The sequence below is a fragment of the Drosophila eugracilis genome, unplaced genomic scaffold (assembly GCF_018153835.1).
Source record: "Drosophila eugracilis isolate 14026-0451.02 unplaced genomic scaffold, ASM1815383v1 contig_649, whole genome shotgun sequence".
NCBI lineage: Eukaryota > Metazoa > Arthropoda > Insecta > Diptera > Drosophilidae > Drosophila > Drosophila eugracilis.
Genome location: NW_024573535.1, coordinates 794,118 through 808,598, shown reverse-complemented (window position 1 = coordinate 808,598; position 14,481 = coordinate 794,118). Strand labels below are relative to the sequence as shown.

Here is a 14,481-nt window from a genome sequence, read left to right as displayed (position 1 = left end):
TGATGGGTAATAGTTAGTTATAAAAACAATATAAGTATTAATATTGTTGTTCTTAAAAAGGTAATTTGGCCAACAAAAGATAACCCAAAGAAGTTTCATTGAGATTCCAATCATTTTTGTAACAAAATCGTGTCTTCTCTTGCAGCCAACTTCCTTGTTGCACCTTTAATAAGTCATTGGGTTACTTTGTTCAACGCCAAATTGCATTATTTCCATTATGGGCTCTCGGTACCTGTGCTACTTTTAATTATGGGTTCCTAACCCATAAACAAACACACATACACATATGGAGGAAGGGGATTGGGAGGGCAGGGCAGGGCAGGGCATATAGCATAACTATAGATTGCGGTTGGCTTATTTGCCACCCCGGACCCCTTATTTTATAGGTTGCATATGTATAACAGGAAATTAAAAATATATGCTGCATTTGGGCGGCTCTTATACTGTGATTGTGTGTGTGTGTGGGTTTGTGCGATAGGATGTGTTGCCTACTTTTTGGCATTCTCCTGACTCTTTTTGTCTGCTCACTTGTTGGTTGGGTTTTGTTTGCTTGTTTGCTTTGTTTTTCACATGGGCCACATTATTATGATGTCTCTTCTCTTTTCGCCTGAATGAAGTGCATCGCACATAAGGGAGTCGAGTGTGTGTGAGAGCTAGCGGCCTCCGTCAGTGCGGGTGTGTGTGTGTGTGCAAGTCCTAGGGATGGTAGGTCCTAGGTTTTCTCAGTTTTCAAAAGATAACAAAGAACAATTTATAATCATTTTTTTTTTAATTTAACTAAATCGATAGGTTATAAGCATTATTACTACCACAGCTAGGTCCTTGAAGTTACTAATAGTGCCCAAAAGTATGCAGCAATATATATTAAATACAGATTTTCGATAAATTTAGTATTAAAGACGTTGTTTTTAGGACAATATATCTTTAGTTTAACAAGAAATGTTCTTTTTCGTACACCTTCATACATTTTTCTGACCAATCGTGTCACGCTGCCATCGTCATGGACGCACACACGTTTCAGGGGTCGACTGGCAGCGTCAGCTTCGCGATTTTTCATCAAAGTCACGGCGGGCAAAAGTTGGCGAGATGCTGCCCCATTGTTGCCTCTGACACTGACACCGGAAATGAACACATTTTCCGGTGCCATACGTGTGCGCGTCTGTGTGAGCGAGTCTGTTTGCACACACTCACACACACACACACGCAGACATATACTGAGACCACCCACTGGGAGATTGAAAGTCGCTTAATGTATTGTTTTCCAGCGCTGACTCTCGGCTTTCAGCTTTCGGCTTTCAGCTTTCAGCTTTCAGCTTTTGGCTTTTGGATTTCAGCGTTCAGCGTTGAGATTTCAGATTTCTGATTTCAGATTCCAGGAGGCCAACGAAAATTCTCACGGACCACCGACTGATCTCCCACTTATTAGTGTTAAAGGCGTAAACGAGGCCGGGAGCCGCTTCCGCCCAGCGAATTTAATTACTCGAGAAGAGCGGCCTCGGCCGAAGGTGTTAATGAGATTGCTCTGCCGGCTGCGGCTTTGCCAAATCAGCTCGACGACTCGACAACTCGGAGTTCCCCAATCACAAGGCCCCGCGAAACGTTGGCACTGGAAGATTCGTGCGGTTAAGTGCAACGAGGATTGCAATCATGCCAACTTGGCAGCGGGGCACTTACTCGGATTGGCGGTAAAGGTAGATAGATCTCACGCCGAGAACAGTTACAGCTATTTAGCCCATTGGATCCAGAATTCCTCTTCACCAAGTTTGCGGTTTCGTTTAGTCTGCATTTTGGTATTGAGCTATTTTCATGATAGCTAGTTCCAGGGATTAATGGCAAAGCGAGCTGGATCATAAGTACATTATAGCCTAAGGCTTTGGATCCTATTTATCCTATCCTATCCTATTTTAAAGTGGGATAGCAGCTCTTTAATTTGTAGTTTCCACTATTATGCTGCATTTTAGACAGTGAGAAATAGCTATCTACAAGACTTAAATAGTTTAAGTCTCAATTCTATAATATAATTAATTACAAGAAATGGGTTCATTTTAATCAGAATATTTAAAAATTTCGATATTTCGATATTCTGCAGATCTTATCAAACTTCGATTTTAAAGTTATTAATTCAATTTTCTTTCAATCCGCATAACATAATCATTATTTTATGTTTTATTTATTACAAGTTCTTAATAACTTGCTTAAAGGTGATTTAGAAGTGTAGATTTTATATCCTTCAACCAAATCAAATTGATATTTTAAAGCGGGATTAGTCTGTTTCTTAAAGTTAAACTAATGACAAACTTTATTACCACTATGCTATTACTATGCTTTAGGTTATACAATATTTATGTTTTTTTATCTTCTCAATTTATATATATTCCCCCAAGCAACTTCCCCCTGGCTTTTAAGCAAGTGAATTTAGTATTAGATCTCTTTATCATTTATGTAAAATCACTAAAAATCAGTTTGGTGCTTACTTTCCTATGTTCCAGTTAGAAATTCCGCTGTAGTCCCGCAGCTTTCTCTACTTTTCCCATATCATATACGTATACCCCGCTTCTGATGGCTTCTTAATTAGCTGTTAAAACGTTTCGGCAGCTGCCAAAACAATTACACGCTTTATTTCCATGAACGGCACGTTTTACCTTGGTTGCAACACCAGTGAGTTCTGACCCCTGAACCCCTCCCCCCCCTGCTATACACCTCCACCCACACCCACTGTAAACTCCTGTTGCTGCAGCTGGGGATCTAATCCAGGACTCAAATCGTTTTACGCTGTCGCCGCATGTGGGCATTAAGTTAAATGCCGGCGTAGACGACAGGAACAATGATGGTGGGTCCTGCCGATGATAATGATGATAATGGCAGAGTATAGCGGTGGAGGGGGGAGGGCTGCTTACGTGATTATGACGTTAAGGTTCCGGATTCCGGAGCCCATCGAGAGCGGCACAATCTGCTGATTTATATTATTGTCACGTTTATGGCCAGATTGGGATTGAAATTGAGACGAGAGATAGAGAGAGGGCTGTGGGTTAATAGTGGGTAGAGCTGCAGCCAGCTTACGGTGCATTGCACTTTTTACAAGCAATTAAAGGTATTCCAAATCGAATAGAATATATATAGATTATATATATATATGTATAAATCAGTGAATGTCTAGAGACAGCTGTAAATGAATAATGAATGCCAATTCAGCGAAAAATATATTCAATTCAATTTCGATGCGTCACTCGAACGCCGCCGTCGCTCATTAATTTATGACAGTCATTTTTAACGCTTTGCTGCCCACGATGCCCTGCAAGTGACAGTTGATGCTGACGGCGTGCCACGTCTCTCTTCTCCCTGCATCTCTAACGTCGCCCCTTTGCATGCGTCAAATATTCAAGCGCCATTTTTCAATTGAATTGAATGAATTTTTGAATTGAGTGCATGAATGACGGAGCCGCTGGACAAGAAAAACCTACGACTAGATGGCTTTGTTAGTGTTATCTGGGAGAAAACCGGGTGATTTTCCAATTATATTGAGGTTGGAAAATGATATATGTAAGAAGAAAACCTAAGACATATATTCCTTTATCTAAAATCGAATTTTTGGTTTTAAAAATCATTTTTAGAACCATTTTATTACTATAAATTTAATTGGTTAACTTTATTAAATGAATTTGTTGCATATAAATTAAGTTAACATAAAATATTTTTACGTTTTTCTTTATTTTGTAAGAGAAATCTTCGAGTTTTCTTATCAAGAACACATTTGTATTTAGCAAAGCTGCCTCAAAGTATGCAACAATATTTTGAAACTTGAAAGCTAAAAATTAAGCCATCTTAAGCTATTTATATGGCATATTCTACAAGAAATTAATGATATTTTCCTAATTTTTTTTTATAAAAAATGTTCTTAAATATTACGAATTTTTAAATAATTACATCATTTTTTTGTTAAATTAAATTTTTAAGCTAAAACATTCAATTTCCTCCATAAATCTTAAAAAAATATATTAGTAAAGTGTATCTTTGTATTCGCCTACCTGAATATCACCATTATTCCGACTTGTTGTATTCCGAATGATTTGTGTTTGGCCCCTTTGTTGACGGACGTCGAGGACAGAGCAGTTCCACGGCAAACGGGCCATTTGGCCGGGCTCTAAAGTGGCCATATTTCACGCTCCTCTGATGGGCCTTGTCAACGTTGGCACCCCCTCTACTATACATTTCCTTCGCTCTGGCTACAGCCCTACATGGGCTGACATTACACTTTAATTAACTACAAATCCACTGCAATTGCATTTCTACATTTCTCTGCCACGCTCTCTCCCGTTTTTGGCTAGTTTTGAGCTAATAAAACATTCAAAATATTTTTGTCGGCTCGTTTCTTGGACCAGGGGAAGTGTGTAATTTTGCACATTTCATATGAAAAGTTTGAGAGCTCACGCAAAAAACTTTTGCTAGGATGCAGTTGGCACTGTGGGCAGATATGGGTTAAAAAATACAAGAAATTGGGCTTGAATATAATACTTATTTTAGTTATTAATCTAAAAGTTATCTATTTAATAAGAATGTGTGAAACTTCTCTTAAAAATGTTAAACTAAGCATTACGAATAATAATAATTTAAATATTCACATTTAGTTATTGATCGATTGCAGAGATTGGCCTAAATATTACCTTTAAAATTTAACAAATTTTGTTGGTGCTTCAAAAATTACTAAAAAATGTGTAAAAACACGAAAATATTTTTGAACTCTTAACGTTCCAAGAATAAACACAACTTAATAAGTAATATCAAAACCCTACAAATTTCCTATACAATCCTATATAATATGAAATATAATATTACCAAAATCTTTTAAGATTAACAATTTTGAATACTTACAATAAATGGATTTAAGAATCAGCTTTCATTTTCAAAATCCGTTCACAGTGCACAAGAAAAGTTTCTTTCGGCAAAGATTAACAGAACCCAGAACCCAGAACCCAACAAAAAGCTGGGTTTGAGGATGGGATTTGGGGGAATGTGCGTGTTTCTGGCGGCGCATGTTTGGCAATGCGGTAAACCAAATTATGTGCTTAGCAAGTTGCCGCTGCGACCAGAGTCAGTGGCACCACCACCACCCATCCAGCCATCCAACTAACCACGCACCCACCACCACCGGATCCTTTGTGTGCTGGATGCAGCTGCATTTGCTCAGGCACCACACACACACACACACACGCACACGCAGCCCCACTTTGAGTCTTTGAGCTGCTCCTTGCACTTGGCCGATTTTCCTGGCTGTTGTTGTTGGTGTGTGGCAGTGGCTCTGGTGGCAAAGAGGTTTGCACAGGTGTTTCTAGCAACTTTGCCAGCATGATTAAAAACTTTTACCACAGCGAAGCAATAGAAAACCGAGACTTTGGTTGCCAGAATGTCACTGCCTGACAGCATGGAATATGTCAATGCTTATTGGCCATGATAAAGAGTTCTAAGTTCTAACCAAATCTTGATTTTACGAGAGGTACTGATACTATCAGCCGCTTCGTTTTGAACGAAACTTTTTGGTAAGAAGAAAACAAACTTAAGTTAAAGCAAGGAGATTAGATGAAATAACCTTTCATTCGCAGTTAAATTTATATCTCAAAAGATCGCTTACATGATCTTTATAGCCTAAAACATGATTTACAGCAGCACATCCCCTCCAGAATGAGGTAGAAAATACACTTTAATACAATCTTCTTTTAACAAGATTAAATCTTAATACAATTCCCTCCTGATGCCATAAAAAACACAACGTTTAAGTGTGTGTCATAATCGTGTTTACAAAGCGTACAAAAAAAAGGAAATTCAAAATGCATTTTCAAGCCTCGAACATGAGAGTGAGGTGTAGGGTAGGTAGGGTAGGGCACTGAGGAGCTAGCCTCGGGCGAAGCGAAACATCTGGGAGTATAAGATCAAGTTAATGTACAGAACAGTGGACATGGCGATGAGCATGGCCAGACGGTATCATTTCTTCTTGGCATCCTTAAGGCCAGCTCCGGCGTTGAACTTAAAGAAGATGATGTCGCCGTCCTCGACGGTGTAGTTGCGTCCCTGTTGGCGGTACTTGCCGGCGGCCTTGGCATTCGCCTCACTGCCCTCCGACTTAAAGTCTTCAAAATGCATCACCTCAGCCATGATGAAGCCCTTCTCGAAGTCTGTGTGAATTCGTCCCGCGGCCTGTGGTGCCTTGGTGCCCTTCTGAACAGTCCAGGCCTTCACTTCATCCGGTCCGGCAGTGAAGAAGTACTCCAGCTGCAGGCCCTTATATCCCGTGACAATAATCTTCTCCAGCATGCTCTTGCACTTGGTCTCCGTTTCGTAGGCCTTGCGCTCCAGCTCATCCTTCTCGGTCAGCTGCTGCTCAAAGGCACCGGAGAAGGGGATAAGCAGTGCTCCGGGATCGTTCTTGTCGATCCATTCCTTGATCTTCGGCAGCCACTTGTTCTTTTTCCGGATGAAGTCCTTGTCGGAGAGGTTCACCAGGTAGATGACCGGCTTAGAGGTCAGGAACAGATACTTGTTCAGCGCCTCAATCTGAAAGAGTAAAGTAGAGTAGTGATTTCATTAATAAGAAAGGGATGGAAAATCACAGGGAAAATGGAAATGGAAATGTTTCATGGAACTATTTCTGCACTTACATCATGGGCATTCCAGTCTTCGAAGCGCAGATGCCGCTTCTGGTCGATGAGGATCTCCTTGATCTTAACCATCGAGTCGTATTCGGGCTTGAGCTTCTTGTCACCGCCACGGGCCACAACCTTCTCCAGTTTGTCCAGATTCTTAAGCAGATTCTCCTCATCCTTAAGACGCAGCTCTTCGGAGATGATCTCCAGATCGCGCACTGGATCCACTTCGCCTTCGACATGGGTCACATCCGGATCCTCGAAGGCTCGACACAAGTGAAAGATGGCATCGCAGGCGCTGATGTGCGAGAGGAAGTCGTTGCCCAGACCCTGGCCCTCGGCGGCTCCCTTCACCAAGCCAGCAATGTCCACGACATTCAGATAGGCGGGCACCACACTAGTTTCGGTAGATATATTAATATTTTAATAAGTTCGAAATATAAGTATTTGGATCCTTTAACCTACCTGGCCGGCTTGTGGAAGTCCACCAGGTAATCGAAACGCTCATCGGGCACCGGAACACGACGTGTGGGTAAGGCAAACGGGGCAGCAGCACATGGAAAAGAGGAGGTAAAGGAGGCATGTTAGTCGAGTTTATTTGGCTGAATGCAAAAATCAAAAATACAAAAAAAAAAAAAAAAACAAGAAAAAACCTGGCAAGATTGACTGACTGCCTTGCACAGCCCGGCAGCATCGGCGGCCAATCATGGCAATTTTCTATAATTTTGCGCCATCCGCAAAAGGGGCAGCGAAACCAAAATGAAGTCGCTCACAAATAAAAAGCCCAGGAAAATGAAAAACGAAAAAAGGAAAAAAAAACGAAACCGAAGCGAACCGAAGGCGGGGGCAATTTGCATATTGGGAACTGGATCTGATAAAATTGCTAAGGCCGCGACACGCCCACAAAGCGAGAGACAGTGGAGCGTGGGTTAACTTGAAAGGTTTAAGATTTCTTAAATGTTTTTTTTAAAGAGATTTTGTAACTCATTTGGGGAAGTAAGTGGTAGAGAATGGTCTGAAAGACCCAATAAAAGAGTTTTCTACATTAATTGCTGGCTTTCTGTATTCTATTTACCATTCTTTCTATGAACTACTACTTTCTAAAGTGTCTTTGCAGGGGATTTGATTTATATTATGAAAATAGTTTATAATATTTAGACAATAATCTTTACATCTTAGCTAACCTTACTAGAAATTGGCTAACATTTTGGGTCTACTTTAAGTTTACTTTCTGTTCAGCATATAAATTTCTTTCAAATATAAACCTATTATTGAGTTAGGAAAAGAAAGGGTCTAAAAGTTGGTTTCTAAGATTATTATTTCCCTTAACAATCTTGTGCTTGAATCAACTATTAAAAGCGTTGAACGAATTTTAACATCTTATCCAAAGATATTTTAGTTTGAGTTACAATTTATAACTTGTATTATGAAGATTATAGTTAAATTCTTACTAAACTTTACTTTTTGAGATGTACTTTGCATGACTTCGTATAAAACTAATCAAAATATGGGATGAGGCAAATGAAAATGCCTTCTTTAGAGCTCTTTATAGACTTTCTCACTCTAGTAAGCTATAAATTGGTAGGAATTCCTTCTAATTAAAGACTAGTTGCTTCTAGGTAGATTATAGCTTTTAACTTTTGCTTGCTGACTACACATTTCGCACAGTTTTACCTCATTAGTTAGTGAATTTCATGATAAATACATTCTAGCAACACAGTCTATCTAAATTGAACTTCAAGAAAGTTCTTTAGAAACTTCTTCCACATCTTTCACTTCCAAAAACTTCTCAACAAAGAGATATCCCTGATTTCACTCTTTTTTCCACAACTGAGGCTCCACTGTGGCTATTTTAGAAGGTCCAGTCGAGAGAGCAATTTGGAATTAGAAGCGGCGGCGGTTGCTCCTGGAGGCCATTGCTGCATCGCTGGCATAAAAATTATATTCCACGAGATGATTACAATGATCGAGGAAATTGCCGCCGCCCGCAGGTTCGCTTGGTAATTGGCCAGCTATCTATATATATATACATATATATATCTGGGCAGATTGGGGAATACTTATTCTCATTCGGCTTGATGGTGCAGAAGGGGAAGTTCTCCGCGGGGGCGGCACTTTGGGTCAGAACGTTGAAGAAAGTGGACTTGCCCACGTTGGGAACGCCAACGATTCCGATTCTCAGGTTGGTGCCGATTCGTCCGATCAGCGGCTTGCGTTCCGGTTCATCGTGCTTCTTCGGCGGCATCTTGACGTATCTATAGTGGATCAGAAATCGAAATATATATTAGTTTTATCGGCTATTCGTACTTTATACAGATGTCAACTATTTTTGGACAGCCGGACATAACCTCACTTTGCCGGCTGCAAACTCACCTTTTTTACCTTAGGCGTGGACGCTATCCGCTGGACTCAACTGCAGCTGTCGAAGGAAGTTCAGTTAGTTAGTCTCGTATGAACTTTAAGCTATGTTATTTACAAATATTTACGAATATTTTGGCGTCCGCTGTTATTTTGCGGCTGACGGCGTGGAAGGAAAGAGAGCGAGCGAGAGGGCGATAGCCGAAATCAGCTGTAAGCCACACAGGGTTGCACACAGCGTAGCGCCCTCGGGCGGGGGAAACAGGAAGTTTGGCTTAACGCTGCAGGCGGCAGGGGGCGCTAGCGGGACGAGCGCGCAATTTGAATTTCGCTCGGGGGCTATATTATTATCATTGTGGAATTTATGCAATGGCAACAGGTTTTACCTTCTGTTACATATTTTAAGGTGCCTTAGTTGATGTCTGGGTATGTTTATTACTGTTTTTACGATCATAACAGTGTGTTGCTGAAATGGTAATGTAAATTCGAAATATTTTTAAATTTTCTCGATTCAAGGACGTTACTTAAGGTTCGGCACTTTACTGTTATAATAACCAATAAAATATTACTTAACTAAAAATCGTATGTGTTTAAGATCAGAATTTGTGATCATTAAAAAGTCCACAGCTTCCAGAACTTAAACGAGATTTGTCTTTCTTTCGATCTTTTTCTCTTTATTGCCTGAACTCAATCCTTTAACATTTTACTCCTTTCCGAATCCATAAAAAATATTTAGAATTAATAATATTTTTTAATTGCTATTTTATTTGAATACTTATTTCTCATAAAACTTGTTTCTTTAAGAAAAACTGCATTTAAAATTGATTTGATTAAAGAATTTCAACAGCCATAAACTTTACAACTCAATAAATTAAACTTAACTTCTCCTAGAACCTCAGGCCACTTTAGCCACAATTTGATGGTTTAATTTCGTACCGAATTGAAGATCAATTTCCCCGCCCTTCACTCCAGCCGCCAGCCCTTCTCGTTGGCCACTTTTCGCTGGCAAAAAGCGATCGAGTTAACTGTCAAGGTCGTCGGGCCGACGCACGTACATGCAATTTGGCGGTTTAGTGAAAAGCCCGCAATAATCAATAATTTCGCATAATTAGCGAGCCGATCGCCGGATCGATCCCTTGGCTTTATGGCCAACTGAAACGCAACTCTCTTCGATGGCCCAGAAAAGGGGTTGGGGAGGGGTTTCAGGTTTGTTGATCTTTCGCGATTGTTGGCAATCAATCGATTTGGTTCGTTGCTCGATGCGCTTTGATTGATTCCCTGGCCCGCGTTTATGGCCCTAATTAAAAGATCCGTTATGCGTGATCGGTCTGCCTTTCTGGCCAAAACCGCACTCCACCTTTCATGTGCGTGCTAGAAAACTTACTTATAATTTCACGCTGTCTTGCCTCCTTTCAGCCGCTTCACTTCTGTCTCTCTCTCTCCCTCCAAGGGATCTCTCTTTGCGGTTGTCCGACCGTTTAAAAATCCATTTGCAACTGACCCTGGACAACCGGACTCTTGCCATTGGAGCATGTAATGGCTGTGTGCAATGTTTGTCCGCAAAACCACAGGACAGGAGATCCTTGCGGTCCTCCGCCTGCTGACGATCGCAAGTTTTTCCTTTGACCAGCGATTGTGGTTTTACGCTCAAGGTTGTGCTGACCTTACACAAAATGTTATTTACTCCTTGAATTGTTGTGTTTTTTATGATAAGAAGAAGAATGATTTTAAACAAAAAAGTGTTTGGAATTTTATGACAGCAGAGAAAAAAAATTATAGAATATTTCATGATTGATATTAAGAACTCAAAAAGGAACTTAAATATGATGTCCTACTGTAATGAGTGCTTAAAAAGATATTATTAAGTATTTAATGACACTGCATTAACACCGATTTCATAGCCCTCAACTTAGTTAACATAAAAATGAAGATTTTAGATAAAACTTCTCGCGTTTTATAATTTATGAAGAAAAGTTTATAATTTATGAAGAAAAGTTTAGGCTCACACAAAATATTCTTATATATTGTATTTATTTATTTGTAGCTTTTTATGTCAAAAGAAATTATTTTTAACAAAAAGAAGTACAGAACTAATGGGTCAGCCCCTCAAAAACTCCCTCAAAAACAGAAGAGAACAAACCATCATCACCCGCCTCAGACTAGGACACTCATTCTTAACGAACGCCCACTACCTCGACAGAACAAGGAACAACGTGTGCCCATTATGCAACATCTCCCAGATTGACATCCTTCCCTTTCCACGCAAAGATCCTTATTCCTCAATAATCCTGATCCAATCACCACCACAGCTAACCCCACAGATACAAACTCCCTAAAACATCCTCAAATTCCTAAACAACTCCCACCATATCCCCTCCCAAATCTAACTAAATCAAAGTTTTTTGTAAATAAAATGTAAATAGTAATCCCTAGCAATATCTTGTATATACTCATAAGCCAAACATTCAAAAGCCAAATTCTAACTTAAGCCGAGCTGAAGGCCCTAGCTGCTATTGCTCCTAGCCATTTGTTAGCTCTTAGTTTTAGCTAATTGTTAGCCTTAGATAAATAAAAAAAAATAAATTTGTAGCTGTTTATGTCCAAAGAAATTATTTTTAACAAAAAGAAGTACAGAAGTAATGGGAGAGAAATGATTAAATATTTCTTCAGGGTTTCCCAAAGGTGAGGATGTCATAAAAAGGCCAATTTTATATTAGTCAACGTTTTTGATACTTTGTTTTATGTTTTAGTATTTTAATATTTATATTTATTTTCCACATTTGTTTAATATTTGTAAAAATATTTGTTATTTGCAAATTTTAATATTTTTATAATTTTACCAATTAAGTTAGCTACGAGTTTATGTTTTGTATTATTATTAAGTAGCATAGTTAACTATTTTTACAAAATACATAAAAGTAGAGAACTTTCTTCAGTTTTTATAAGAGCTGTTAACAGCAGATATTGCTAATATAAGCCAAAAATAACTTTATTCTATGTTTGGTATAACTTTTATCTTTTTTTTAGATTTTTCCACAATACGTAATTTACAAGAATTTAACAAAAGTTAGGAATTTATTATTAGCAAACATTTTAAGTTTAAAACAATTTTAAAGAGAATATTTAACTTTTTATGTAAACATTATTAAAAATTAACATGGTTACTGTTATTAGCTACGAGCTTATGTTTTGTATTATTATTAACTAGCATAATTAACTATTTATACAAAATATATCAAAACAGATGCTAATCTAATCCAAACTTTTTACTAAGTTTGGTAAAACTTTTACCTATTTTTTTCACTTTTTTTCTCAATATTTAATTAAAGAGAATTTTACCAAATTTTTGAATCTTATTATCTATTTACGTTTTGTATTTTTTTTTGTATTTACTTTATTACTTTATTTACAAAAAAAGAACTTTAAAGAAAATATTCAACCTTTTTTTTAAAGATTATTAAAAATTAACAGTAATATTATACTATTATTGGAACCTAAACGAATATAGTTTAAGATTGTAGGCGATGTTTGTCGAACGCATGCTGAAAGCTACTTCAGACGCCTTGGCACTCATCCTAACTCCCTGGCGAAGAGTCTAATTTGGAGACCAAGAAGGAGAAGACTCAAAAGATACCACCCACGCGATCTCCCTTTAAGATATATTTAACACCTTCGAAGTCTGCTGTAATTTAATCTGTGAATGAATAGAAATATTGTATTGTAACCTTTAAACCAACACTTTGGTATTCCCGTATATTTAAAACCTGCTCAAGCTGCCACATAGGTAGCAGATACCTGTTAATTCTGAATAATTATCAACTGTTAAAAAAAATGTATGTTTGGTATTACTGTTAAGTATGTTTTTAATTTTATATTTTTACATAATTAAGAAGAATTTCTTAAAACTTGTTAAATTGTTAGCAATTGCCAGAGATAAAATTATTGGAACCCCAACATAACTTTAGTCTATGCTTGATACACCTTTTAACTATGTTTTTATATTTTCACATTTAAATATATATTATTCCCAATGACAGACATATTATTCCACAAAGAACTACCACAAAGCCATGAAGTAGAGAGGTCTTAGGTTATTCTAAGCATCTTTGCAGATAATTAGGTAATGAAGTGACCTCCAACAGCCAATACATTTTGCAAAAGAGCAACATTGAACCCATTTCTTCGAACAAACTTAACTAGTTTCGTAGAAATTCCCAATTTAAGTTATACAATTTCCACAATCCATTATACCAAGGACTCTCTAAGCTCAGAGGCCAAAAATTATTCAATTTTCCAACTTGATTATTCAACGCTAAGCCGGCTTCTTTTGCATATTGTTTGTCGGTGGGTTAATTAAGCTGACTTTTAATTGGCTTTTATTGCACTTAATTATTGGACTCGGAAAACAGAGGCCCCTATATATGTACCACTCTATAAAGAGAGAGAGAGGGGGGGAGTGAGAGGGGGCTCATAAATTTGTATACATATGACTGGATAATTGGGGTTCCCGCGGAATTAGCCCAACGAGCCACCACGCATCTCCATTTCCACATTTCCACATTTCCACTCCCATTCGCACCCACATTACGCGCTGGGCGTGGCCGAAGCCCAAAAAACAACAACAACAATAACAAAAGAAAAGAAAAGGCGTGGTCGTGGTGGGTTGGGGCGGCAGGTGGAAGAGAACTCCACCAAACTGAACTGAATGCATAACATGAGCAGCGCCTTTCAATGAGCCGCGCATTCGTTTCCAGCTTGTTGCTCCAATTAAAAAAGTGGCAACAGAAAAACAAAAAAAAAAAAAAAAACACCAACTGGAAAAGTGGCAAAAACAACCCAGCAAGCCATTCATATGCATAACCATTTGGCGGTTTTTTTTATTGCCTCTAATTATAACCTGAGCCGCATTCAAATTGTTCTGGCTTGGAAAATTTTCAGAAGCAAACAAAAGACTTAGGCAACGAACTCGACTGATCTTTAAGCGTCTGTTTGCTGAATGGCGGAGGTGGCCAAAGGGTGTGGTGCTTGGAACAGATGGTTACTTTTTATAAAAACCATCTCGAAAAATAATCTATTAGCAGATGTAAAGATTATCTAATGAATTATCTCCGAGATAAATGTAATTAAAAGCAAAAAAACGAAGACTTTAAAGAGCTTAGTTTGAGACTTAAGCTATGTATGAAAAATTCATGAAAAATTTCAATAAAATTAATTTTTAATTTGAAGCCAAATGTTATTTATAAAAAAAAGTATTTCTTAAAAAGAATAATTATTTATTTATTAGTTTTTGATTTAATTTTTGTTTTTTTAATGATTTTAAGATAGTTTTAACAACTTTTTCTAATATTTACAGGTTTTTTTTTGCTTAAATTGGGTCCCTGGTTATATAAGACCAATGTTAAGCCAAAGTTTGAAAGGAAGATGTTTAGTTAATGATTAATATTTACAGTGAGGTCAAAACCCAGTTCAGTAGCTCTTGAAGGTGGTG

The 14,481-nt window shown here is 38.1% G+C and overlaps 1 protein-coding gene across 3 annotated transcripts; it reads right to left on the bottom strand.

Annotated features, from left to right (window-relative positions):
- Positions 1 to 5,766: 5,766 nt before the first annotated feature.
- On the bottom strand, positions 5,767 to 9,184 carry LOC108103155 (obg-like ATPase 1). 3 transcript variants are annotated; one of them, XM_017208533.2, is made up of 6 exons: positions 9,122 to 9,184; positions 9,009 to 9,054; positions 8,700 to 8,890; positions 7,101 to 7,161; positions 6,651 to 7,032; positions 5,767 to 6,546 (listed from the first exon to the last, which is right to left on the bottom strand). In XM_017208533.2, the coding sequence occupies exons 3-6, from the start codon at positions 8,878 to 8,880 to the stop codon at positions 5,977 to 5,979; spliced, it is 1,194 nt and encodes a 397-aa protein (XP_017064022.1). In that variant the 5' UTR covers positions 8,881 to 8,890; positions 9,009 to 9,054; positions 9,122 to 9,184; the 3' UTR covers positions 5,767 to 5,976. The 3 variants fall into 3 exon arrangements, with proteins under 3 accessions (XP_017064022.1, XP_017064023.1, XP_017064024.1); XM_017208534.2 differs by having other exon boundaries at positions 9,112 to 9,178; XM_017208535.2 differs by having other exon boundaries at positions 9,018 to 9,054; positions 9,122 to 9,157.
- Between the last annotated feature and the right edge of the window lie 5,297 nt (positions 9,185 to 14,481).

Coding starts and splice junctions, on each gene's coding strand:
- LOC108103155 (XM_017208533.2), bottom strand. CDS start 8,880: ATGCCGCCGAAGAAGCACGATGAACCGGAACGCAAGCCGCTGATCGGA. Junction 7,162..8,699: donor CACCATCAAGCCGAATGAGA/ATAAGTATTCCC, acceptor CCTTACCCACAC/GTCGTGTTCCGGTGCCCGAT. Junction 6,547..6,650: donor AAGACTGGAATGCCCATGAT/GTAAGTGCAGAA, acceptor TTACTCTTTCAG/ATTGAGGCGCTGAACAAGTA.